This window comes from Mycteria americana, chromosome 7 (genome assembly GCF_035582795.1).
Source record: "Mycteria americana isolate JAX WOST 10 ecotype Jacksonville Zoo and Gardens chromosome 7, USCA_MyAme_1.0, whole genome shotgun sequence".
Taxonomy (NCBI): domain Eukaryota; kingdom Metazoa; phylum Chordata; class Aves; order Ciconiiformes; family Ciconiidae; genus Mycteria; species Mycteria americana.
In genome coordinates, this window is record NC_134371.1 from 3,414,597 (window position 1) to 3,439,294 (window position 24,698).

At 41.0% G+C, this 24,698-nt stretch overlaps 2 protein-coding genes across 2 annotated transcripts; one reads left to right on the plus strand and one right to left on the minus strand.

The window, feature by feature from the left end:
* The first annotated feature begins 761 nt into the window (after positions 1-761).
* On the plus strand, positions 762-1,004 carry LOC142413013 (serine palmitoyltransferase small subunit B-like). Its single transcript, XM_075509041.1, has one exon. It carries the CDS (start codon positions 762-764, stop codon positions 1,002-1,004), a length of 243 nt encoding a protein of 80 aa, XP_075365156.1.
* Positions 1,005-13,563: 12,559 nt separating this feature from the next.
* NMD3 (NMD3 ribosome export adaptor) lies at positions 13,564-23,340 on the minus strand. Its single transcript, XM_075506823.1, has 15 exons — positions 23,241-23,340; positions 22,825-22,959; positions 22,167-22,263; positions 21,045-21,125; positions 20,535-20,663; positions 19,904-19,994; positions 19,639-19,717; positions 19,222-19,318; positions 18,827-18,944; positions 18,027-18,172; positions 17,243-17,355; positions 16,453-16,525; positions 15,842-15,948; positions 14,909-14,979; positions 13,564-14,462 (listed from the first exon to the last, which is right to left on the minus strand). Exons 1-15 carry the CDS (start codon positions 23,282-23,284, stop codon positions 14,329-14,331), a joined length of 1,515 nt encoding a protein of 504 aa, XP_075362938.1. The 5' UTR covers positions 23,285-23,340; the 3' UTR covers positions 13,564-14,328.
* Positions 23,341-24,698: the final 1,358 nt, after the last annotated feature.

The window sequence follows — 24,698 nt, forward strand, 5'->3', positions numbered from 1 at the left end:
TATACGTTTTTATTCTGGCAACAGATCAATTCAGCCTCTGTTGCAGAAGCAGCTCGATAATCTGTATATAGTTTCCTTTCATTGTAGTTCTGTATGTGTGGTGTTCTGCATACTCCCAGTTTGCATTCCAGCAGCAACTGAAGCATAAGACACAAAATTCAGTCTGCAGTAGTAGAAATCAGACTTCTAGCCAAGTTCTATGTCAAAATCCACGAGTGGTGAAGGAGCGGGGGTTTGAAGTGCTTTTTGAATTAAGCTGCTTCAACAGTCTTAAATAATCTAGTGCACGGCAAAGTTATGAAAGTAGTATTTAGCTTGGAGAAGAGAATTGCAACAGTTATTGGGTAACCGATTTCTGGAAAAAAGAGACATTGTGGAGCCTCCTTGGTAAATGATGGTGCCCAGTACACAGGGGTCTAAATTAGACTGTCATGTTCAGAACCGAATGTAGGAAAGGAAAAAGGAATACAAATGAAACCTCTTATGGGACAGGGTAAAATAATGACTCATGCTAGTCTGTTACTATCTGATCATGTTTTATGCTTTAAGATGTATTCACGGTCTTGGAATTTTAGATCTCTTGTGCTTTTAAAAAATCATTTACTAAAAGTGCTCAGTATGAGCAAACTGAGTAGCACGGAGTTGCTGCCCATACAATGTTTTTATATATTTTTTTGCCTCTTTTTTTGGTAAGGTTTCTATTTCTACTAACTATCCTTTACTTAATAGGGAAGGCTTTCAGAAGTGGCACAAAGTTGAAGATGGATATTAAGAGCATGAAGAACTATCTGTATTGGCTGTACTGCCAGTTTGAACTAATCACCTGCAGCTATCTCATGGAGCCCTGGGAAAAACTGCTCTTCTACACTTTCAACATTACTATGTTAGTTATGGTATTATACACTGCTTACATCTTTGTCCCTGTCCACGTTAGCACGGCTTTTCAATTCTTCGTGCACTTATTTGGAAACCAACATGAAAATACTGTTTCTATCGTGAAGTAACATTGGCAACCCGAGACTGACTTTTGGATCAAAGAAGTGTTTTTCTTAACACTCCATTTTTGTTTAGAAACAGGTTCAGGGTGTGTGTGCAAACACTGTTTTATTCTGCAGTATCTCTTAATGTTCTTCTGTATTCTGGGACTCTGACAGCAAATTATTTTGCCAAAACAATTTCAATCAGTCCTTGTTTTTATCGTTTGACTGACTGCTTCTTAAAGAGCTTTCCATTTTAAAGACTGGCTGGAGTTACGAAGTTGGGTTTGGTACAGAAACAACTGTGCTGCATATTTTGTTATTCCAGGGAGAGCTGCTTGGATACGGAGAGTTTTCATCGTGAGAAATTATATGGCATACATTTGTTCTTGTCTGCCATAGCTTTGCTGACAGGAGAGATGTGTACACGAAAGGTTTTGCACAATACTGTACAACTATAAGCTGCTTCTCTAAGCTTGGTATGTATGTATTTATAGAACGATTTTATTATTTATTTAGTTTCCTCAATTATTTAATACAATGAATTACTTGACTGGTTTGCCATCATTATGCAAATCATGCAGTTGGTTTATTAAAAATGTGGGGATTTACTTCCATGGAAATTTATAATACAATTCTCATTTTCTTGGACTTTAGAAAAAAGATCATTTTTGTTTTACTTTTGGAAGACTGGTAAAGCATGCATATCGTATACAGAACATGCAACTACATATTCAGTTGTGGTAGGGACATTTCAGTTGAAAAACAATAAAAACCCTACCTAAAATACAATGTCTCCCCTTTTGTCCTAAACTCCTTATTCCCCCTCTTTTATCTCCTTTTATACTCCACCTGTTGAGCAGTGTCTGAAACATGAACTCTTGAGGCTGCAGACTTTGTAACTAATGTGCTGGACACCCTGTTTTTTAAGCCCTGTTTTTTAAGCTTCAGCCTTAGAAACACAAGATGCCTGTGCTGCCGGCTTGCTGCAGTGGATATCGACTGGAGCTGGCCAGGGATGAAGTACCAATACAATTACCTTGGCAACTAGACTCGGCATTCTGTATCATCCCAGGAGAAGAACAGAGTAGTAGCAGGGTGCGTACAAGGTAACACCAACGCAACTTTGCTCCCACCCGCACTGAAATGAGTTTTCTTACATCTTTCCAGCACAGAGATGCTCCTAGAATATCCTCTCCTTCAAGAGAACAGGATGTTATTAGTCAGTGGCAATCAAATGACTTATGAAATGACATTTGGTCATAGACCAAATAAAACAAAGTGAAGACACTAATTATGTTATTTGTCATCATAACACGAGGTTCAGTTACTTTCCCAATTTATAATTACGGGAAAATAAGATAGGAGATAAAAGTAGTTTATTCGGGAAAATGAGGGCAGCTGAGCTTAAACTAACAACTCTTTTGACAGTACCCAAGTAATCTCTAAGTTCGTAAAAAAAATCTTCTATTTAATGCTTTCAGATTAGAATCCAATTGCATGTTTTATTAAAGTAATATAATGGCTAAAGTAGTATCTTACATTTGCTCCTAGCAGCTTTCGTGCTCAGGATGTATATTGCATTTATTCATGTTTAGGAACAGAAGAGGGAAATACAGTATTTTAGTTATGTCAATTATTAAACTATTTATGAAGACAACAATTTTGTTTCAGAACTCTCAGTCTATAATGCGGATAAGTAAATGCAGTATTTTGCATTATACGTGCTGGAGAGATGTGCCCATATTGCATCGTATACCTGCGAAGAAAGCTCACTGGATAAGCAAGCCAACATAAATATGTTTACACTAAATTACAGTAGAAGACAATACACATACATCCAAAGTATTTGTCGGCATTAAGGAATCTGACATCAGGCTGGAGAAGTAGGAACTCTTACCCTGGGCGTGTTTTTGTTTATTGCCGCCCTTTGCCCATCTCTCCAGTGCAAGCCCACTTGGTGTTTGTTGTGGTTGCCTGAAGTGCCTGGTGCCTCTTTTGCAACAGCCGGCGTAGGATCGTGCCTGTTGAGCTGCCCTGTTTGCATGCGGCAGTCCTTCGGCAGGGACTGGCTCCTGCGTGTCTGCTAGTGACAGCAATGCCGTTTCAGCTCTTCATGCCGTTCCGCAGCAGCAAAGATCTCAGCTCAGCTGTGTGAATCAGAGAGCTAGGAAAGCACCAAAAAGCAAACAAGGAAACAAAGGGCCAAGTGGCAGCTGAAAAAAACCCAACTTCTTGATTAATTTTACTCCTTACAACCTTTCCCTGCACGTCACCAAGGCTCTCATCTACAGAATAGGATTTAAAATATTACATGCAAACTCCACCTTGCAACTTCAGTTTCAAAACACTAACCTGCTTGGGCAGGTTCCTTACTGGAAGCTGCGCTCTGACCAGCAGCCCGAGGTCTTGAATTGACAGAGTAAGGCCACGGCTCCAGATTTGCTCATGTCAGGCCTGTGCATGCTCATCTGGCAATGTAAATTTGATCCAGGTCAGGCACTGGTGTAACTTGGTGTCTGTCAAACTAGCCGTGCACTTGATACAGCATTTACCCCAGCTGTGTGAGAACAGATGCTATCCAACGTGGCATAAGGACTACTGTAACAGCCTGCTTCAACATTTTTCAAGATTTTTTTCAGTCAGCGGAGTTTGTACTGGCTCAGTAGTCTGCGCTGCGTGGCCACGTTTGTTAAAAAACTGTTAACTTTTAACAACATTTAACAGCTTTTAACAACATTTGTTAAAAAATAAGTGTTGCAAACCTAGATTTACTGTCGGATGGCTGAAGCAGAGAGTATTGCAAGAGGAACAGCAAATGGAATATTCCCTGCAATTCCTGCCTGCACACCCTCTCTGAGGACACCTACACCAAGTTCAGTTCCCAGTGACTTCTTGCTAGCACCAACAGCATTTCCATCCCACTTTGCCTAAGTTTCTTGCGAAGAACAAGCAAAGATTTTTGGACAAACTTTCTCGCATAGACAGGCCAGCCACCTGCGGACAGTTTTGGCACAGAGACACTGGTACAGACAGAGTCTGTGAGAGGAGGATGGTTGTTAGACACTGGGATGGCTGGTTAGTCTCCTAAACGTGGTCAGATCTGCTTGCTCAACAAGAGAGTATCAAATCCTTAATGCCAGTGCCTGCCGCACTAGATAGCTACTAATTCCACACGCCTGTTTTCCGCTGTCCGTGTGGGCCGAGCGTTTGGGGGTACGTGCATGGGAGAAGAGATGGTTGGCTGCAGTTGCCGTTTGCAGGGTTTTATTATCAATCGATGCATGAATAAGAGGTGCTTGTTGCTCTCGCCTAGGCCTGCTGACGACACGTGTGTATGCAGTATGTGCTTGCTTAGGGACTGTCTGTCAATAAAGGAATTAATTTTAGTATTTGCAAATGAGGACTTAAGAATGCAGTCTTAATTTGACGGAGTTAGTTTCTGACATATAACCAGTCTGGTACTCTAACATCGTTTCTACTCCCCACCTTTGTGGAGAGACCTGACCTCCCAGTCCATGCATTTACACAGGGGAAGTTTCTGTCACCGTGGTACTATACATAAAAAAGGAAGGTGAGGGTGATGTGGAGCACCATTCAGATCACTGTTTCACTGACTTTTTAAAAGGAATCTCATATTTAAATTGCACAACTTACCAATGCTGGTTCAGCAAGAGTTGAAACTAAAGAACAAAATAATAAACATCTGCTAAAATAAAACTGCTCGTGCTGTTCACGATGAACTGTTTGATGTTTACAGCTATAATACATAATGGTAGATTCACAGCGTCCTCATTACGAAGGTTTATTATTGTAGGACTTTTACAGCTTATCTCTCATTAAACTATAATCTGTATTTTATCAATCCAAATAGTTTACAATTCCTAGAGGCAATGAAGAATATTCACACGGAACTTTACCCCTCTGCTACTGATTACTTCTAACAGTTTTTAGAGGCCTAAGATAAGTTCATGCTCCTTGTTGTTACTTTTATTGTTTTGCTACTACGACGTATGCATTTTGTCTATGCTACTATTTACATCAGAGCATAATTTGATTTCTTATCTTAGCTATTCATTATCTGACTCAAAAATCCTGTTTCCAAGATGAACCTGTCAGCACTTCATAGCTTCTGCATCCCGCAAAACATATTCCTTTTCATCTTGCATATATTTGTTTAGAACAATGTTGGGTTTACAGCAGATCCGCTTCCTTTTACAAAGCTGACCTTAAATTACTCAGTCCTGCTTGGCTGAAACTTTCTGCCTACTTTCCTGCTCAGCTGGAACTACTTCATGCAACAACTTAGTTACAGTCGTCTTTGTTACAGAAAATTATTCTTCCTCTATTGGTGACGCTTCCAGTATACAGTGCAAATACTATATAGAATAGTATTTACATAGAAATTTTTCTAGATATATTTCAGAGGGACAAAGATAAGAATTTGAAAATATGAATGGTTGCCTGCTAACGCTTCCCTGAGGAGGCCAGGGCTTTGCCTCTGTTCCTCTCTGCGGCATCAGTGGCTTCTCACTCACCTCACTGACTTTCACGTCTCCCCTTCTGAACTGCCTGCCCTGCCCGAGGAACTGGCCTGAGAAGCACAGCTGAGGGTACCGAGAGGAGTCCTCACGGATCGTACAACGGCAAGACTCTAAAATGTTGTCCCTTCTCATACAGCTAACTTGGACACAATTTATTTTTCTTTGTATGGAATGTATAAGGAAAAGAACATTTATGAATAACCTAGTATTGCAAAAGGACATTTCTACAAAGGCAAGAGTTAACACTTTATGCAGAATGGGATTATTCCTGTTTTGGTTTGAAGGCTATAGAAAATGCATATAAGAATATTGCCTGTTTCGGCTGAGATATTAAATATGTGCTCCATAATCTTATAAGGCAGGCTTTCCACTATTTATCTGCTGTTTAAAATTAGAGGCACTGGACCACCTAAAGTTTACCAGAAAATTACTCAAGGTGCCTAACTGAACAGAGGGCGGCAGCTGAGCAGCAAAGGGTTTACCTCCTGCTTATCCCACATGAATTCACAAATTCTGTTTGCCAGTTGGGTTTGCGTAGACAGCCGAGGCTGGTATGTGGCTGCCTTAAAAGGAGGAGAGAAATCCAGTAGCCTAACGGCTATGGCATTCGTGTAAGACAGAAAGGACTCAAATATCATCTCCTTTTGACATGCGTTGAACCCGTATCCATCACTACAATTCCCAACACGCGATGTGCTGGAGTGAGGCTCTCCACAACCCTCCTACTGACAGTGCTCCTCTTTAAGGACACATCAGGCAGGAAAACAGATGAGTTTGTAGGTGCTTGAGCATTCAATGAGCATCTGATTTCCGACCTTGCTCAAATCAGTTTGTAACCACCACATAAAAAAACCCCACAACACGTTCAGTAGGTGAGTTTGTGATCCACCCCACGTAACAGCTTGGGGTTCGGGCCACCAGGCAGCCATCTGAAAGGAGAGATGTGACGGCTTTGCCAGTTAGAGGAAGAATTTGTATCCAAAGCTCTGACCAAGCGCAGGCAAAAGGGCTGTGCCAACCTGTTACCTTCCTACCTTATAATCAGTGCATAGCTTCCTAGCTGTAAATCGGAAATGTCTGTTAATACTTCGCTGAGGAGCCTGATTAAAACGCCCAGGCCACACGTTGCAGAAGGACTGTAAGTCACTCAAGTCCTCTCCCATCCCTTGGGGCAGCAGGCACACCTTTGGGCTGGGAAGGGGAGTCCAAGGCACCAAGCAGCACAGCGGGTACGAACCCACACCCAGCCTGCAGTCAGAGCATCATCCCAGGCTGTCGGTGGCTCCCGGCTCCTCCCTCAGCTCTAGTTCAGAGGGGCACACGCTTGATTTGGGACAAAAGAAAACCCTTTTGTTGCTTCCCACTGCATGTTGCATGTGGAGGCTACAGAGTGTCACCCAGCAAATTAAAATACGCTGTTGGGAAGCACCTGTATTTTTTAGAAAGCTGGTTAAGTTCAAATAGAACCCCAACAAACCCCCCAGAGTATTCATATCCGGCAACAACCTCTGCCATTTGGAAGACTTATCTGAAGATACCCAGGGCTGCTTTCATACACATCTATTAGCATGGCTAATTTCTCTGCATAACGAAGTGATGCAGAGGCCACTAACATTCAGATGCATTCAAGGCCACTAACACTTGAACTTGACTTTTGATTATTTTTTGACATTATATTAGAAACCTATGTTAAAAGAATTTGGTTTTGAGATTAAATAATCTTGTATGTATCTCACATCCTGTCGGAGTGCGGGGAACTGTGTATGATGAGCTCAACTGCACCAGGTATTACTGACCTATCGTTCGGGTACGTAATAGAGCGCTGTAAGTTTCTTACTGTACGCTGTCAGTGACACCTATAGAAGCTTTATGTCTATACTACAGGAAGTGATATTGCAAAGTCAGGTCAAACTTAGAGAAAACTTGGAGTAGCGATGAACACCCAAACTTTTACAAAGCAGTTTAACTCAGGCTGACCTCGTTACAGAGTGGGAAAGCCGCAGCAATAGGAATCCTTCCAAGAGACCGTGTCAGGCTGAAGATCACAGGCTTTGGGAAAGAGCGAATTCAGGCAAGGAGGAAACTGCGGTAAACAAGTGAGCTATATATGGAGTTCAGAGGCTGCCAAGGTTACCCAGCAGCTGTCTCAACATTGTCACAGTTTGGACTGAAGAGAATTCCTTTTAAATCCTACTTGGAGCGTACACATCCTTTTGCTGGATCTGAGTCTTGGGCAATACCAGCCACCTGCCTGGCCAGGAGTTTAGCACACGGATATGGAAATGGGTGCTGAAGCTCAGTGATGCTGGAAGGCTGAGGAGCAGCTGCCTCCGAGAGCCAGCTGGAAGAGTGGCCTGAGTGCGAGTGCTCTCATGGGTGCTCGTACGAGCACTTCCACCAGGCTGGCTCCGGCATCTCCTTTCTCAGCATGCCAGATTCTGCAAATCCTCTGGTTTGGGCCTAACTCTGTGCCTGCTGCGTTGGGAACCTGCACGCCTACCTCTGACCGAGGCTTCCACAGAGCAACAGGGAACCTCAGATCTAGACAGCGCAGCACAAAGTGCTCGAACACCTCCGCTCCTCGGGGGATTCAGGGCTCCTAAAGGACCTAATGCTGGATTGTTTTCAATATGATCATCCACCTTTTGAGGAAAAGTCTAAAACAAACCTAGAGCTTCAAACAACGACTTTTGAGGGTTTTCTCTTCCACTGCATTCATACTGGCTTAAATATGTCAAGCTTTCATACATTAGCAGAAATTCATTCCAGCAGAAGTACGGGTTAAAAATTTATATCCCTTTATATCACAGATCCACCCTACAAAAAGGTATGAATTTAAAAAAAGACCTACATTAATAACAAAGGTCTTAATCATAATCCTTACAGAGCCCATGCAGCATGAAGTCTCATTATGCTAAGTAGTGTACAACCAACCTGCCAAATAATTTACAGCTTACATAGTTTCCTTCTATTTTACAAAACTTGTCACTGAGCACAGATTATTTTAAAATAGTCTTTCAAGGCCTTTCAGTGCTTGGCAGATCTGAAACATTTTCTCAGTTGATATGAAAAGGTACATTAGTTGTGGATTTGTGTCATACATAATTGTTTCACTTTCTAAAGCTGAATATTCAAATTACACAAAGGCACTTCTCTTTCTTGATGATTAAGCTTTGTTTTTAATCATGGAACTGAGAGCCTGACAAGTCTGAAACTTCATCTCCTGTTTCTTATTTGTCTTAACCAGGTTCCCATCCTAAGCTTATGGTGAAGGTTAAATACAGAAAACGTCGGTAAATTCTGAAGGCAGTAATATTCTTTCTGGAATATTATGTTCTGGAATGAGCTATAGCAAACGTTGCCAAACCCCCTCTGAAACCCAACACATGAGTCTCACCCCTATATTTAACTGTTCCGGGAGAATGCAGCTAAAAGAAGTGGCCTTGGCAAGGCGTAAGTGGAGGCGAGTCTGCCATCAGGAGGAGCAGATTGCTGGGAATCAGGCCTTTAACATCAAGATGAAAGCAGCTTTTGTCTTATTTTTCCCTAGGTTGGTGTTATGTTATTTTAAACTTAAATGAAAATATTAGGAACTACATCGGCATAAACAAGTTTTTCAGAGCTTATAGCCATCTTTTCTTTAGAGCAGCTGAACAGACTGCTTTTGGGGCCATTAACATGAAGGAACAGTGACATCAGGTGGACTATCACATTAATCACAGGCGCATCTCAATTTTTCTATGGCAACTTTACAGAAGAATGGGCAAGTGCCTGCTGCTGTGGATGCCTCCTACCAAAGCGAGACTCATGCGTCTCACCAAGACGTCGCAGCCTTTCAAGCACAGTGTATTTGGCCATTCCTAGAAAGGTCCTTACAACACACCTGGCACTTCGTGTTCCATCTTGAGCATGTTTCAGTCACAAAAAGAAAAATGAGTTTGTCTAACAGTACTTGCCCACATCAGATTCTCAGCAACTGGATCGCAGGCCATGTCTCCTAGAATGGACCATACGCTACTCTGTACAGTCCCCGTTTGTGAGGACCTAACCCTGCCTTCCCTCCTGCGCCCAGCAGAGCTGCTGCTGACCCAGCATCTCTCCAGGACACACCAAGAGGCTGAGCATAAAACGTGCTGGGTTATAGAGGCGGCAAAGGCCAGCGGTGTGTTGCCCCGCAGCTCCTAAACACACACTTAGTGTCCAGGGATGGATGGGATAGGATGTAGAATTGATATGGGAACTGATCTAAGGTTTGGGGCAGAGAAAGGTACACATCTACCGACACACATCTTTTTTCCAAAGTGGTCTGAGAGGATGAACGCTATCTTCTATGTGTAGGTTTTCCCGAACTATGTTCCCTGTTTGGAAACGGTACGATCAGCTCACTATTTCCTTCCTCCCCTCCGCTGTAACTGCAGCACTCTGACAGAGGAGGAGAGGCTGAGAGAGCCGGGCCTGCTTAGCCTGGGGAAGAGACAGCTCAGTGGGATGGTACCCATGTGTATCGATACCTGACGGGAGACAGTAAAGGAGATGGAGCCAGGCTCTTCTCAGTGGTATCCAGTGAAAGGCTGCTCCCCCCAGCCAAAACCCAACCAACCAAACAACAGGAGCAACTTATATACTAGTCCAAGTCTAACTGCTTTAAGGAGCAATTTATGACACAAAATTCCCCTCTAATTCCCTACATCTAAGCTACTTCTAAGAGGAAGAGAGACTAAAATAATATTCCACTAAAACTCTCCACCAGATCACTATCTCAATGACAACTAGCACATACACTATTCCTCAGGTTGCAATTTCCCCAAGTTGGCACAGAAGCAGTCCCCTTAATACAGCAAAGGGAAGGTATCTGGCACGATTTTAACACTACTTTCCTGAACAATTTCCACCTGAACTATATTTGGGAACCTCTGTAGTTACATAAGAGAATCTACTAACAGGTTTTTAAAGCAGTTAAAGGTGAAATTATCAACCTCAGGCTTTTCATCATCAATATACAAGGCTCTGGTTTTTTCTATAGAAAAAAAAAAATCAAGAAGTAGTGCTTGCATATCCAAACCACCTCGTTCTGTGTATTTGTTTCCCTCAATCATCCAGCTTTTCTGCTGTGAGGTTTGACTTATGCAATGTAACATTCTCCTTCACTGTTTTCTGTGAGCAAAAAACTTTCAGTTATTACCAAGTTCTGGACAGCTTCTCCCATGACAAATGAAAATTTTTTTTTAATAGAACTTTGAATTTCAATAAAATGATCTAGAATCACAGTAATACATCAATCACTCACAGGAGCCACTGCACGCGTTGTTCACTAAGGCAACCAAACCCCAAAAAAGAAGTAATTCAGCATTAACCAAAATGGAAATTCAGCACTAAAACCCCACAAAGTTGAAATCTAGTCTTGCATTTTCTCTGTCTCCATTCTTCCCCCCAGTAATTCACTAGCAGGGTGGGGAGTGAAACTCCCTTAGCGTAAGTAACTATTTCTTCCCACCACTCCCAGCCAGGGAAGCTACAGCGGCAGGGCTGAAAGGCTGTACGAAGCCTGATTTGGTTTCTCCCTGTGAAAGCCTTGCTTCTGAAAGAACAAAACATTGGCTGTTTTGAAGGACAAAACTTCTCTTCTCTGCTGAAACAGAATCTCATCAGCTGGCTGCGCTTGGGTTTTATTTTTTTAAATGCTTTAAAAAGTATTCTTTCTTTTTAGTCTTACTACATATGGCAAGTACACTTCAAATTTAACCATCAAGTAAGTACTTCAGACAACCCTTTTACATCTGCGTTACTATTCGTAAATTACTATACATACTGCTACTGCTTGGTACTCGCTATCACACATACTCTGTGCCAAATCTGGTACACACACAGAGGCGTATATTCACAGCTCAAAAGCAATGCCCCTCCTCCCCAAGCAAACTAGTGGGATGTTTTCCTTCAACTCTTCTGATTCAAAATTCAACAAAATCTGGGTCCAAATTAATCATTAAGCAGTTACGACTTAAAATCCTGAATCAACTTCTGTGTGTATAAAAGGAGAGGAGCTTTAAGCTGTGGCTCAATCCACAGAGACAGATGCAGGGTACGTGGCAGCCTTTTATCTACCGTGAATTAAGTACTTTTGTCGAAATACTTATCCGCTGTCAGTGAGAAGACCTTGGCAAACATTACATTTGCTGGTACACCATCTAAGCCTCTTTTGGCTCCCAAACGTTTAAATGTTAAAGAGACGCTGTAAACTCGAGAACCTAAAATTAGAAGTTTGGTTTCAAGTACACACAGCTTACCCACTCATTGGAGAGCTGTTACTATGTGTTACCAGCTAGCAAACAAATGCACAAAAAGCCAAGCAATATACTTAGATTTATGACTTGTTTGCCTAGCATCCGTAGCATGAGATCTTTCCAGACAGGACTCTTGCTGAAAGACGCTTGAAACCTAATACAGACTGGCAACAGACCACGGGGCGGGGGGGAAAGGAAGAGGGACATCTCCAATAACAAACAGGATGACAGACAAGACAGCAATACATCTGAAATTACCGAGACACGCTACGAAAGAAAACATTAGAAAAGGATTGATCAAACCAGCACAGTTTAAACCAAGCTTTTACAACTCCTCCTTCACCTGCCAACAACAGGAAGCTTATTACCAAACTATGGAAGATAAAGGCTTGACCATTTTTACCTCTGTCAGAAAAATCACAACCCAAAGCACATCCAGAGGCAGAATGCATCCTTTGGCTACAGGTTACACATAAAAAGTTCTTCAATTTTCACAGATTTGGCCCAATGGTCACTAGAACTCAGTTTATTTACATCTCCCCAACACTACTGGCAAGTGTAGCTACTGTAAAATATGTATAATAAACTATTTTTATTGTAGTGATAATTCAGGTTAGCTATGCAGCTGCCTTCTCATGTATATTTTTTAAGCATGGTTTTATGCCTTCCCTATACCGAACTAAGTTACTGTCATGAGACAAATTGTACCTTTAGTTCTCAGCAGCTTTATGGATTTTTCTTAACTGCTCTTCTACGTAGTAAAAAAAAATATGACAAAGCTCCTGAAAGTGGAAGCAGAAGAGCTTAGTGTGACACAAATACACAGTAAAAGACGGCACTAAGGGATGGCTGAGCTGCTAACAATGCCAACAGTCGGTTTAGAGCATCGCTACCTCAAAACTGCCTTTCTGAATTTCCATTTTTCCCCCTTTACAAATGGATGACTGCAAGATTGTGAGACAGAATAAAAAGAAGTATGAGTAGCTGATAACTAAGCCTAGCTCCACCTTTTACAATCCAAAATACCTTTGCCTTCTATGGCATATAGCCTGGGCTCAGACAGTAAGCCTGAAATCCAGCAGATTCACACGTTTGGAAACACTTAGTCAAAAGATTACATTTAAACTAAAGAATAAGGCAAAAATTTCTCTCACCTGGCAGTGGGCTGAACCCTGCTAACTCCTTGATTGTTTCTTAGCTTTTCTTTGAGGCCTTGAAAAGCTGTGAAGTACGGTGAAACAGAGAAAGGTGCTCCGACAGCATGAAACAGCTCCTCCTCAGCTGGTACTACAGAGAAACAGTGAATTTGCAGCCCTGTGTATTTCTCTCACGAGCATACAAGCGGTGACAAACTACACGAAGTGTTCTCATTTGAGCTATACAGACCCTTGATAGAGGAGTCATTAATACCCTGTCAGATTAATCCTACACATCTCTCTTTTTTCCAACGTTACATTATTAGTATTTCCCTTCTTTACATATGGCATTTATTTTGAACTTTTTTTTCCTGAAGTTAAAAAAATCCAGTGACAAAACCACTCTTGCTATGCTATGCTTCCATATGTATATTGAGTTAAAACAAATGTATATGCACATAAACTCTTCGTAAAATTTCTGTTGAACCACCTTTGTGCAGTAAAGTGAATTAAAACCAGATGCATAGAAGTACGTAATGTCCCCCTACACCACTTGAGTCCTCTTTGGGCTTGCACTAGAGAGAAATTTGATTTCAAAGTTAACTAAATAACGATGGACCAAAAATATCTGTATAGTTTTTTAATAGTTCATACCTGGTGTATTAATTAAGACATTATGCATATTGCTTTTAATTCACTGACACAGGCATGGAATATAGTACAATACAATATTCATTATACTTAACAGAAGTTTCCAATCTTTCTGATCAAGGGCTGCACCTTCAATCAATTTACAGGGAAGATTTTTTGTGTACACAACATGTATATTTGGAGTTCCCTTACCAAAGGAATACAAGATACATTCTTGAGCTTCCCCAAAATCTTGTTATACAGAATAATCTAGCAATATCATAAAAGGCTTCAAACCATTGTCCCAAAAAGATTAAGACAGGAAAAATCCTTCCCACGTGAAGAAATGAAAGCAATAAACAGTAGGTAGGTACGCTACCTACAAATCTATAAAACTAGAATAAAATCTCTCCCTCTGGACATCCTTCCTTATCAGCTGTCTTCAGCACAAGACAATGATTACTCCCAATGTATAACCCTGAAGTTAGTCTTTACGCTGCCAAAGTTGCAAGGAAAGAGCACTCAGGGATGGGAGGAACTTGTGGAACTTATATTGCAATGCTTGCACCAGAAATTTAACTTTAATTGCTGATTCTCTAGAAGGTTATATATAAAATATTAATTTAGGACTTTTAGGGGTATAGTGGTAGTTATCACATTACTTCTCATGTTCATGTGATCAGCTTGTAATGTTTACTTGTGTTTTGGGTACTTTTTCCTCACTAAGGGAATATTTATTGCATTGACTAATGCACTATTCTTATTCTGTCATCATATTTGCTCCCTCCCCACCAGTGGCATCCTGGGAAATATGGAGATCCTCTAGCATTTCAGCCAGACTGATTCGTGGAGGACCATCATCATCTGTGTCACTCTCCACTGGAACATCTGCATCTAAAAAAGCAACAGAAAAAAACCAACAAACAGCTAAGCAAAGAAAACAAACCCCAACCCCCCTGAACAACCCCAAGGAAGGGGAAAAAAACCCCAACCAACCAACAAACCCCCAAAACAAACAAATCCCTCCTAAAAACCAACAATCCCATGGCAATTGCCCTCGTGGAAGACGCTCAATTATGCACCAAATCTTTCACCCAGCAGATGTTTTGGGCGCAGGACAAAATATGCTTCTCTCTCTCATGTTAAAGGCGAGCAAACAAACCCCATCAACATCCATTCAGTGCATGTGAAATACAGTGAACTCCTGAAGCTATTACATTACAGCATTTCTCTAGACACGAGTAGTTCAAAGAATCCAAATACAGAACTTCAGTAAAAATATTTTCACTCAAATAGTCATGATCTAGTTGCATGCAGTCAAATGGTTAAAAAGGCCTTACTTCTGTAAATGTTCACGTTCTTCCTTATGGCTTCATCTTCTTCGAGATCTTCAAGGAAGTCCTGGTATTGTCTGTAAAAGATGCTTAATGTATCTACTCACTTTTCCTGTGGATTTATGTAAGTTTATAAAACAAAATAAAATCAAAGAAGCAAAGCCCCAAGGAAGGACTGCAATCCACAGTCCTTCAGATGTGCCTTCTGATAGAATTCCTATATTTCCAACTCATTGTTTCTGCCTTTTTTTTTTTTTTTTTACGACCTCCTATTGATTTCCAAATAATTTGTTTAATTTGCCTGTCCTCATTTAACTCTAATTACCTCATTTTTTCTACTCAGTTGAACATTATTTAGAATCCGCTGTTGCTGTATCAGTTTTGTCACTGAACAAACCAGTGACGAGCCTGTTTTCACAGAAGTGTCCCTTTAGCTAGACAGACACCAACTGTAAGCTACAGACACAATGCTTCCGATATTACTCACTTGTCTCATGATTTAAGCTTTTCTTGGAAAAAACCATAAAAATAGTTTTTATATTTTGCAACAGTAAACCTGAAAATCCTGCAGTGTTATCTTTAAGATTTCAGGATTTAGACTGTTTCCACACCCCCCTGGCCCATTGTCCCCAGTATCCCATCTTCCCTGAAAACTTAGCAGATAGGATAAACATAAGTAAGGTGCACGTGCTTAAGCACTTCCTGCGCTAGGGAAGGGAGAAAAATGCAGAGATGCAGTGCTCTTCAGAGAACACTGACATCAACCTGTCCTATGAGCCAGCATCACGCTCCAACAGAACCAGCAGCGTTTGCTTGTGCCCCCACCAGCTTAGCCTTACACTGGGTTTATCCTCAGCAGAAACTGAGAAATGTTATTTCTAGACTTGGCACAGTATCCTAGGTAGGAAGGACTAAAAAGCTTCATGGCAGATACTGAACCTTTCATCGTCTGTATCCGTGCCTTCTCTGTCCCTTTCTAGCTCTTTCAGCTTCCAGTTTCTGCGACGCTGGCGTTTGGTACGGTCATAGCTCTTCTTTATTAATACCTACAGTGAAAAACAGCAAGTATTTACACAGACACACCTTCAATACTACTGATGACACTCCTTCAAAACCCCAAACTCCACCCAAGTCTAGATTTGGGCAACGGTAAAATCAGCTGAACAAATGGTAGTCAGTCTGACACTCAGAAGTTTTATATAAAATTTATATAGCATCTGTCAATCAAAAGTTTCCAAACACTTTGGATTGTGTCCTGAAGAGGCATACACACACTGGAGCTGTAATACAGTTTTCACCGCACAGCGCATGGTAATTTGAAGAAAAACAAAGAGTAAGGTAAGTTAGAGTAGATGTGTTATTCAACCACCACCCAAAAATTTAAGTAGTGAGAAAATAATTCTCAAAATTAGATGCTATTCAAATTTCAATATTAATATCCCCTCTTCCTTTGGCACTATGGAACTAGTGAGTATTCATTATAAAATCATATTCCCTAATACCCCTGGGTAACGCAGAGAACTTTGTACAGAGAAAGAAAATGCTCTTACCACATCAGGAATATTGTGTGGGTTCATCTTATTGGCAAACTCGTCATTTAAGTTGCAGTTCGCCAAGTCGAATCTAAAATGAAAATAGGTATTTTATCCTACCCTTCTAAGTAAGTCTACAAAATTGAACTCAGTGTACCATATGTTTGTATTAAAGAGCACCAAAGTGTAAGTTACAGCTCCTAAGAAACGTAAATGTTTCCAAGGGCACTACAGAGCAAATAAAAAAAATCCACTTCAATACGCAGCTGTCATAACTACAAATAACACTTAGAAGCTGCTGTTCCCAAATTCTTTTCAGTAGCACTCCCCAGCCTCCTGAACCCAAACAGCAATATCCACTGAGGTTCTGTTGGGCTCACAACAGCTCCAATAACATTCCTGTTTATGCCTGTTTGAGAATCACCTAATTTGCCTAATCTTACAAAAATTTCACATTTGTCACTGCTGAATACGATACTAACTATCAAATAAAAGGATCTTGCCTGGTATTTTAAAAATCCCTCCCATCTATTTGTGTCTAAACTTAGTCCAATCTGTGCTCTAAAGTCAATACTTCAGCTCTCTTATTACTATTGGTCCATTTCACAAGATGACTTCTGCTAGAAAAAAGATTTCCTGTATTAGGACCATCTCTTCATGGCCAAGACGAAAGATTCTATCCCTTTGCCGATTTCATTTAGAAATCAGAACGGTTCAAAACTTTCTTGATAATATATAAGCCTGTAGAGAATCCAGAGAATTCAGTCATTAAATAATCACCTAATAAAAAACAAGAAACAGAACAGACCCCAAGACAAGGTCGCCAGGATTCAGAATGTGCCCCAAGTGAGTACAGCAGAAATACTGATGATCTGTATTCAACTCCGAGGTTTTCTGTACCCAGGCTTCAGCCAGCGTGTGCTTGAGGAATGAAAAATAAAACACTCTTGTTATCAAATGCAGCTTGACTTGCTGTGCTATTAGAACATTTGCACTGCTATATTACTGTTTTAAATGACATGTGTAATTAACCTTGTATTTCTACATCAAGCACCCAATGTATTTCCTCCTCATTTCTCATCTTCACAAAAGTAAGGAAATGGACATGCCAACCACTTTTCACAAGAATTCCACCAAGGCTGTTGCTACAGCTAGATACGTGTTTTGGTGGGGTTTTTTTACTTCATAACTTTCAACGACATATAGCTTTTAACTGAGAAGAAAATGTTTGGTACGGATTCATTAATTCTGATTAAAAAGAAATGTTTCTATACTTCAACAAAACCAATTTAATAATTGAAGACCTGCAAAGCTAATACGAAATAATTTCAATAACGACAGTAACAAGTAGAGTTTAAACTCTTCAGCTGAAAAGCATTTCTGAAAGTGGAATTCACGTAACACCTCTGCAATTTCCAAACCAAAACACTGTCCACATCTTCCTGAGAAGAGCTTTTGCCAGTGGCAAGACATAGAAAAGCACAGATCTGACTTTGCAAGGTAGAATGATTCAAAACAGAAGTTCAGCTGAGTAGGGGAGAGAGGGGAGAGGAAAGCCTAAACCATGGAATCAAATAAAGAGGAACTCTTACCTTGTTTGATCTTGCCCCTGCACCTGCACCTTTTTTCTTTTCGTGAACCCTATTGATATCCATAATGATAAATTCCTCTAGTTGTTTTGGGTGGAACAAGCTATTGAAAGGGTGGCGCCAGTAGGTATTTCCATCAATTTCAGCAACTGGAAAAAAACACACCAGCATGGGCAATCACAAGGGAGAGAATTTCTTGTGAAGAAATCAAAAGGAAGAGGAAGCATTAGCCAGAATTAAGGCAACTGCCAAATGCATTTTGTTCAGTTCCATATTGTAACACAAGTATTTAGGACATGACCCATATTGCAAACTCGTGCTACAAGAGCAGTTGAGCTGTGAGAGCCAAATCACCTATCCCATGTCTAAAGCACAGACCTTTTTATTCACAAGACTCATTCTCCTGGATGTATCCTTATTAGAGGTATTTTGCTGGTAGAGCTTGCCAGCAAATACCAATCAAAGCACAGTGCTTCTGGTACCAAAGTGGCTAGAATTATAACCCAGAGAAAAATTAGATGCCTAATTTTAGAGGAATATACCTGACAAATGTATGTGCTTAGCGGATGACCTAGAACATCTAAGAACTTAACACCACTGAGCCTGCACATTTTGCCTAGGATACTACGGAAAAAAACTATGTCTTAGTTCACTATTAAATTTCTATGTCAGTGATTGTACAGATACATTTACGGTCTAAAAATAGAATTCATGAAAACAAAAAAAAAAAAAAAAAATCAAAATAATTGTGCCAGCAGAAAAATCAGATGCTGCCATAGTGCAGAAAAGAACCATTAACTTACTCTGCAGAGTGCTAGGATCGATGAGGTGGATGGTACTTGTTACTCTAATGCACACACAGATCTGGCTCATGTTACCAAGACTCTGTGCCAGTTTTGGTGACAGACATACAACATTGTCCTGCACACAAACAGAAAACAATTTACACTCATATTTCCTTAATTTTTAATCAAGTCTTTAGAGAAATCTGAAATAGATTTTTAAACTTTGTATTTTCAGTTCTCCACCCAGTATCACCCAATAACTTCCTCAAGAGAGCTGCTATCTGCACTTTCTGTGCTTCATGGGAGTAGACCCCTCCATCCCCCCAAATACACAATAAATCAGGTGTCCATCACCAAACCCAAACTCTACCCACTTCATACAATACCCTAAAAATGAAGTAGAAAGAAGCTACCTTGCATATGGGAACAATTTCCACAGAGAAAGTGCTTTTGTAATTGTAGACATTACTATGAATATCATGTGAGATCAAACGTTGGGATGATTTTGATCTATAAAACATAGAAATAGAGCCTTCAGGCAGCAAGAAGGGCATTACTTGAAACAGGAGATAATCAGCACGAAGTACAGCAATGAAAGTATATAGCTATGTACTACAAATACAAAAATTAAGGAAATAGAAAAATGCATGAAGGTTAGTTTTACAATGGATAAGTGGAAAACATGGGACTTCTGTAGAAGGGATTTTGTCTGTTTTAACTCGAATACAGGTTCCTTACACTTTCACTTACAAAAATCTTTTAAAATGAAGGAAAAAAGACATTTCCCAAAAGCTTTTGAGCATTCAAGGCAATAAACGTAAATGATATACCTAGACGGAACTGTACACTGAAGAAAGTCTACCATCTTCTGGGCCTGTTGCTTTGAAGAATAATAAAAATCCAGGCCATCTTAAAGAAAAGAAAGTTTGATGAACATATCTATTTCAAGTACTATGTTTTTTTTTTTTTTTCAAATACAATACATAGGCTAAGTAATCTGCTGCTAATCTGTACATAGCTACTAACGCAAGCACTCTTCCAATATAGAACGGGTTAGTCTATTCTACATCAAGACCAACAGGCCACCTCACTTACCATGGATTTCTTTGATGCGAAGTGTATTTTGATGAAGCCTGTGCTTTAAAATCAGCTGCTCCAAATAGTAGAAAGTCTTCTTGTGCAGAGTCTAAAACCAAACAAAGATAAAATTATCAAGGTTATTTAAGAACTGACTAATGCAGTATCTCTGAAGAATAAACATTTATATGAAGAGATCTAGAGAAGGAACAGTCCAAAGTCTATTCCAAGTAAGCAAAAAGATTTCAGAGATGTGCTCTATTTATATCAAATTATTTAAAGCTTCTGTTTCTCCTTTTTGTGTAACTGGTTGCTAAAGATACCATTTTCTTTAAAGAATATTTAAATATTTATAAACAATCTGTACGACTGTTTCTAACACTGCCTTAAAATACAGAAGGATATTTAGTAATTCACACAGGATCCTCCTGCCAGCCATCATTTAAAAAGAATATGCTAATAATACTGGACAGCAGAGAGAAAGTTTTTCTAAACTAAGATCAGTAAGAAAAAAACCCAATGTGAACACAAAACGTATTACTGTGGCAGTATGCAAGTGTGAATACATCTGAGAAAATCAAAAATTCATCCAAAGATTGTCCGCCTGATTGTTCTGCCATGAACAAATGAAAATTCACTTTGCCTCTACCTTTTGTCTGACTTGCACTACAGCTTTCCAGAAATCCTTAGCTTCAATCCTATGACAGTCTTCACACATTTGAGGCTGAACTATATATTCCACCACAAATACTTGCTGAAGAACCGCTCCATTTATCACCTGCAAAACAAAAGTTTAAAAGGTTTCCTCCTTAGTCCTGTCAAGACAGAAAGCTAGTTTACACCAGCATTCCGAAATAACTTCCATACTATACTATATGACTGACAGCTATATTTGGGTCACAAATGTTAGCAGTACTTTCTCTACTTTACTGGAACAGCAGACAGCCTTCTTCAAACTGTGATGAACAGCACTTTAATGACAAAATTGAGGCTGGATGAAATCAGTATTCTCTCAAGATAAGTCAATAAACACATGCTGGATTTTACCAGAGAGAATGACTTGCCTAAAATGTAATAATAATAAAAAAATAAAGAAAATCATACTGTTTGCCATAAAAAACTTATAAAAGTCACATGCAGAATACTATACTCCAGTTACCTCTTTCTGAACAGTCAGTTTCAGCTTCAGCCTCTTAGAATGTGGTTCGGTCCAAATAAAGCCTGCATCAATCAGCCGGACCTGCCAGTGGGAAAGAACAAGAACCCAGCTACTGCCACCAGTTGTACACGTGTTAAAAACATGCAGCTCTGACTACCAGAAAAAACAAGTTTATGGTATAGTCCATTGTTCCTCAACCACGTGAGGAAGTGAATAACCTTAATTAAAAACATACATATCAGTATACCAAACCCAATCAATAATACTTAGTTAGAAGCCAGAGTTTGATCTACCTAAAACAATGGAGATGCAACCTCGCAGACTGTCATGCCATAGTAACTGAATACACTACTCGACAGTATCTCTGGGTGCATGTAATGATCAAGTAGGAAAGTATAATGGTTTCTTCAGGACTTAAAAGCCAATTTAATCTCTAAAGCCAAGAACATGCAAATTTACTGCAGCAAAAGATATTTTATATATTTAAGTACTAACTCAATAGCAAGAAGCTCGATAAGGAAATCTAATTCAAACCTTGATGACTGCAGCAACAAAACAGGGTTTTTTTGCCTAAAACACTAACTCAGTTTTTCTCCTCTGATAAGATTCTGAACCTAAGAAATAGATACTTTATTCAACGTGTGACTTTCAAGTTAGTCTAGATACAGACCTCTGCAACCCTTCTCTGTATCGTAGTAACCGGTAAGAACAAGTATCGTATAAACAATTTTAAAAATAAGTAGAAAGAAAACTGTAAAATTAAGGTGCATTAAAAATATATTAACTTCCTTCAGTTTATTATACTCAACTCCCATTTAAACAATAACAATTGTGCAGTACACTGCATGCTTTGAAGTCACAGAATTGCACTGCAATAGCCTCCTCAGTATGCCTGGAAATTCTTTGTTAGAGCCTGTCCTTACTGAATCCTCCAAAATTATAGTATGGAGTTATATGAGACCAGATTGTCATTCTCTATGCTCAGGATAAATCAGCTGGTTAGCTCTACACAAATACAAATGGCTGCTCCAAAAGGATCGAACCCTGTCTAAGTTAGCTGGACTTCACTTTATGCAATACCAATAGACACACTATGAAATACCAACAGAATTAGCTACTCACCTTGCTCAGCGAAGCTTTGATTTTTTTCAGACACAAAGCGAGAAGCTCTCTTGATTCTAAGGCACACTGAATCCAGGTTCCTGGAGGCTGAAGATACCTATGATACAGGAAGCATTTCAGAGCACATGAAGCTGCTTCAGGAAATTAAATCACTCAAAAGTTGAGCAGTTATTTACCAAGCTTTCAGTTTTATTATCAACTATGCAGCTACAACTTTTTGCCTCCCTAAGCATTAGGATTCACGCATTCCAAGTGCATCCACACCACCATGCTTACCAATTTGCCCATTTTTTTCTTTCAGGGACCACGAACTCACCCATTTCAATCTTTGAGGCCCTACATACCAACACTTTTCTACTTCCACAGCAAGAGAAATACAGGAACGTGCTGGAAAATCCTAAGCACGCATTAGGGGGACGAAAACACGCATTGCCAGCGTACGCTGCCCCGCTTTCCAGCTGCAGCGACCACACCGAGAGGGCCCGTCCTCCCTTCAGGAGTGGGCCCGTTTCCCCCTCAGGAGCGGGCCCGTTTCCCCCTCAGGAGCGGGCCCGTCCCCCCCTCAGGAGCGGGCCCGTCCCCCCCTCAGGAGCGGGCCCGTCCCCCCCTCAGGAGCGGGCTTCGCCCGGAGGAGAGGGAGCGGGGCCCGGCTGCCCACCTTTCGCACTGCTTGCAGAAGTGGAGGGTGCCCTGCTTGGGGATGCCCTCGGTGATGTCCACCTGAGCCCGCAGGCACCCCACGCACATGTTGGCCGGGTTGGGCGGGATAGGCACGCCGCACTGGCAGCAGAGGCTGGAATACAGGGAGGAAAAGTCAGTCACAAACAACTGTGCCCTCAGAGGTGACAGCTACGGGAGCCCTCGGTGGGAACCGAAGATACATGTACGTTTTATTTATTAATTCATGTTAAAGAAAACTTGTGGCCCAGAAAACCCGTCACCCCCCCCACCCGCTCCGGTTTATGGCCGCCCGGGTACCTCCCCCCCGCGGCAACGGGGCGCCCCTCGCCCTGAGGCCGAGGCCAGGCCGGCAGAGCCCCGCCACCCCGGAGCCCGTCCGCCGCCACCGCTTACATGTTGCCCTGGGTAGGGGCCGCCGGCCCCGTCATGTACTCCATGGCTGCGGCGACCCACGCGGCCCCGGTTTCCGGGCGTGAGAGGAAGGGGAGGAGGAGGAGGGCGGTGGCCGCGGTCCCGCGAGAGGCCGGGCGGGAAGAAGGGAGGAGGCCGCCGGCGGGAGCCTCAAGATGGCGGCTCCTGTTTCCTACAGGCGTGCGAGTGCCTCTTGCGAACAGCATTGCAATTAATGATTCTTTGAAACATTTTTCTTTGACAATCATGGCATTTGATCGGTCTATCTTCCTCCCCCGCGAAGCGAGCCCCTGCTGTTGTTGCAGCAAACGGCGGCAGTAGGGTACAACGTCGGCGGCTTCTTGGCTTCCTCCCTTGGCCGATAGCTTTATGTCCTAATTTATTTTTTTCACGGCAATGTGCTGTATTCATTTATTAGTATGGGGACCGATCTGACAGGTACTGCACATCCGCAAATCCGCTGAAAATGGTGTGAAGTGGTGCTGTCAGCAATACAGGAGGAGGTGGCCCTTTTCAACAGTAATTCTTAAAGGTTGCTGCTAATTTATCTTCGAGAGATACTGCTTTGAAGCAATTTTATTCTTGTTTTCACCTATTTGTCAACTGTGCCTGAACATCTCCAAATTTTTTAGTGGATTTTAAAAGGAATTTCCAACTTTGGTGGAAAGAGTGAGAATAGGGATGTTTGCCATTAAATTTATATTACTTTCAGTACTGATTTTGAAAAGACTTATCGTCTAGTTTCAGAATTAACTAGCTACCTTTCGCATCTGCCGGCAACTTCTCATCACTTTGTAGAAACAGGTAAAACCAAAGTGCCTGAACTTCCCCCTTTTTTTAGTCTTCCTGTATCTGAGCAATGAGATCACATTTTTTTCTGAGAACATAGATTATAGATTATATACAGTAGATTATGCAGTGGTGCAGATGCTTGTAAATGAAGAAACAACTATTCCGGCTGAGGATTCAGTTTTGATGTGAAATCGTTACCAAGCATGAATGAGTAAGGGTTCTCTTGTCACTGATTTAGAAAGGATTAAACTCCGATAATTATTAGATGCCTTTAATTTACTGTTAGGACCTAATGTGAAACTACTCCCAGAACCAACTGGGAGTTGTGAGTTTCTCAAGGGAGGATGCAGTTTTAGTAGTAGAATAACAGGACATTATCCTAATTGATGTCAGTAATCTACTGACTGCTTTTTCATGATGGCCAGTCCTTAGCAAAGCCTTGTTGGATTTTGAGAAAATTTATTTAAAGTTACATTTTACAGAAATATTTTAAAATTTTTAAGAGTTCACCTTCCAGACTGGCGCTTGTCTCCCAGTACAAAAAAGACTTGACAAACTGGAGTAAGTTCAGCAGCAGCCACCAAGACGGTTGGTGCTGGAGCCCTTTCTCTTGGGGGGAGCGGAGGGACCAGGGCTGGCTCAGCCTGC

What these genes read in the sequence shown, in the direction of transcription:
- LOC142413013 (XM_075509041.1), top strand. Translation starts at nt 762, where the DNA reads ATGGATATTAAGAGCATGAAGAACTATCTGTATTGGCTGTACTGCCAG.
- NMD3 (XM_075506823.1), bottom strand. Translation starts at nt 23,284, where the DNA reads ATGGAGTACATGACGGGGCCGGCGGCCCCTACCCAGGGCAACAT. An exon ending in TTCTGCAAGCAGTGCGAAAG is followed by an intron (nt 22,264 to 22,824) that starts GTGGGCAGCCGG and finishes CCTGTATCATAG; the next exon opens with GTATCTTCAGCCTCCAGGAA. An exon ending in GAACGTGAACATTTACAGAA is followed by an intron (nt 14,463 to 14,908) that starts GTAAGGCCTTTT and finishes TTGCTTTTTTAG; the next exon opens with ATGCAGATGTTCCAGTGGAG.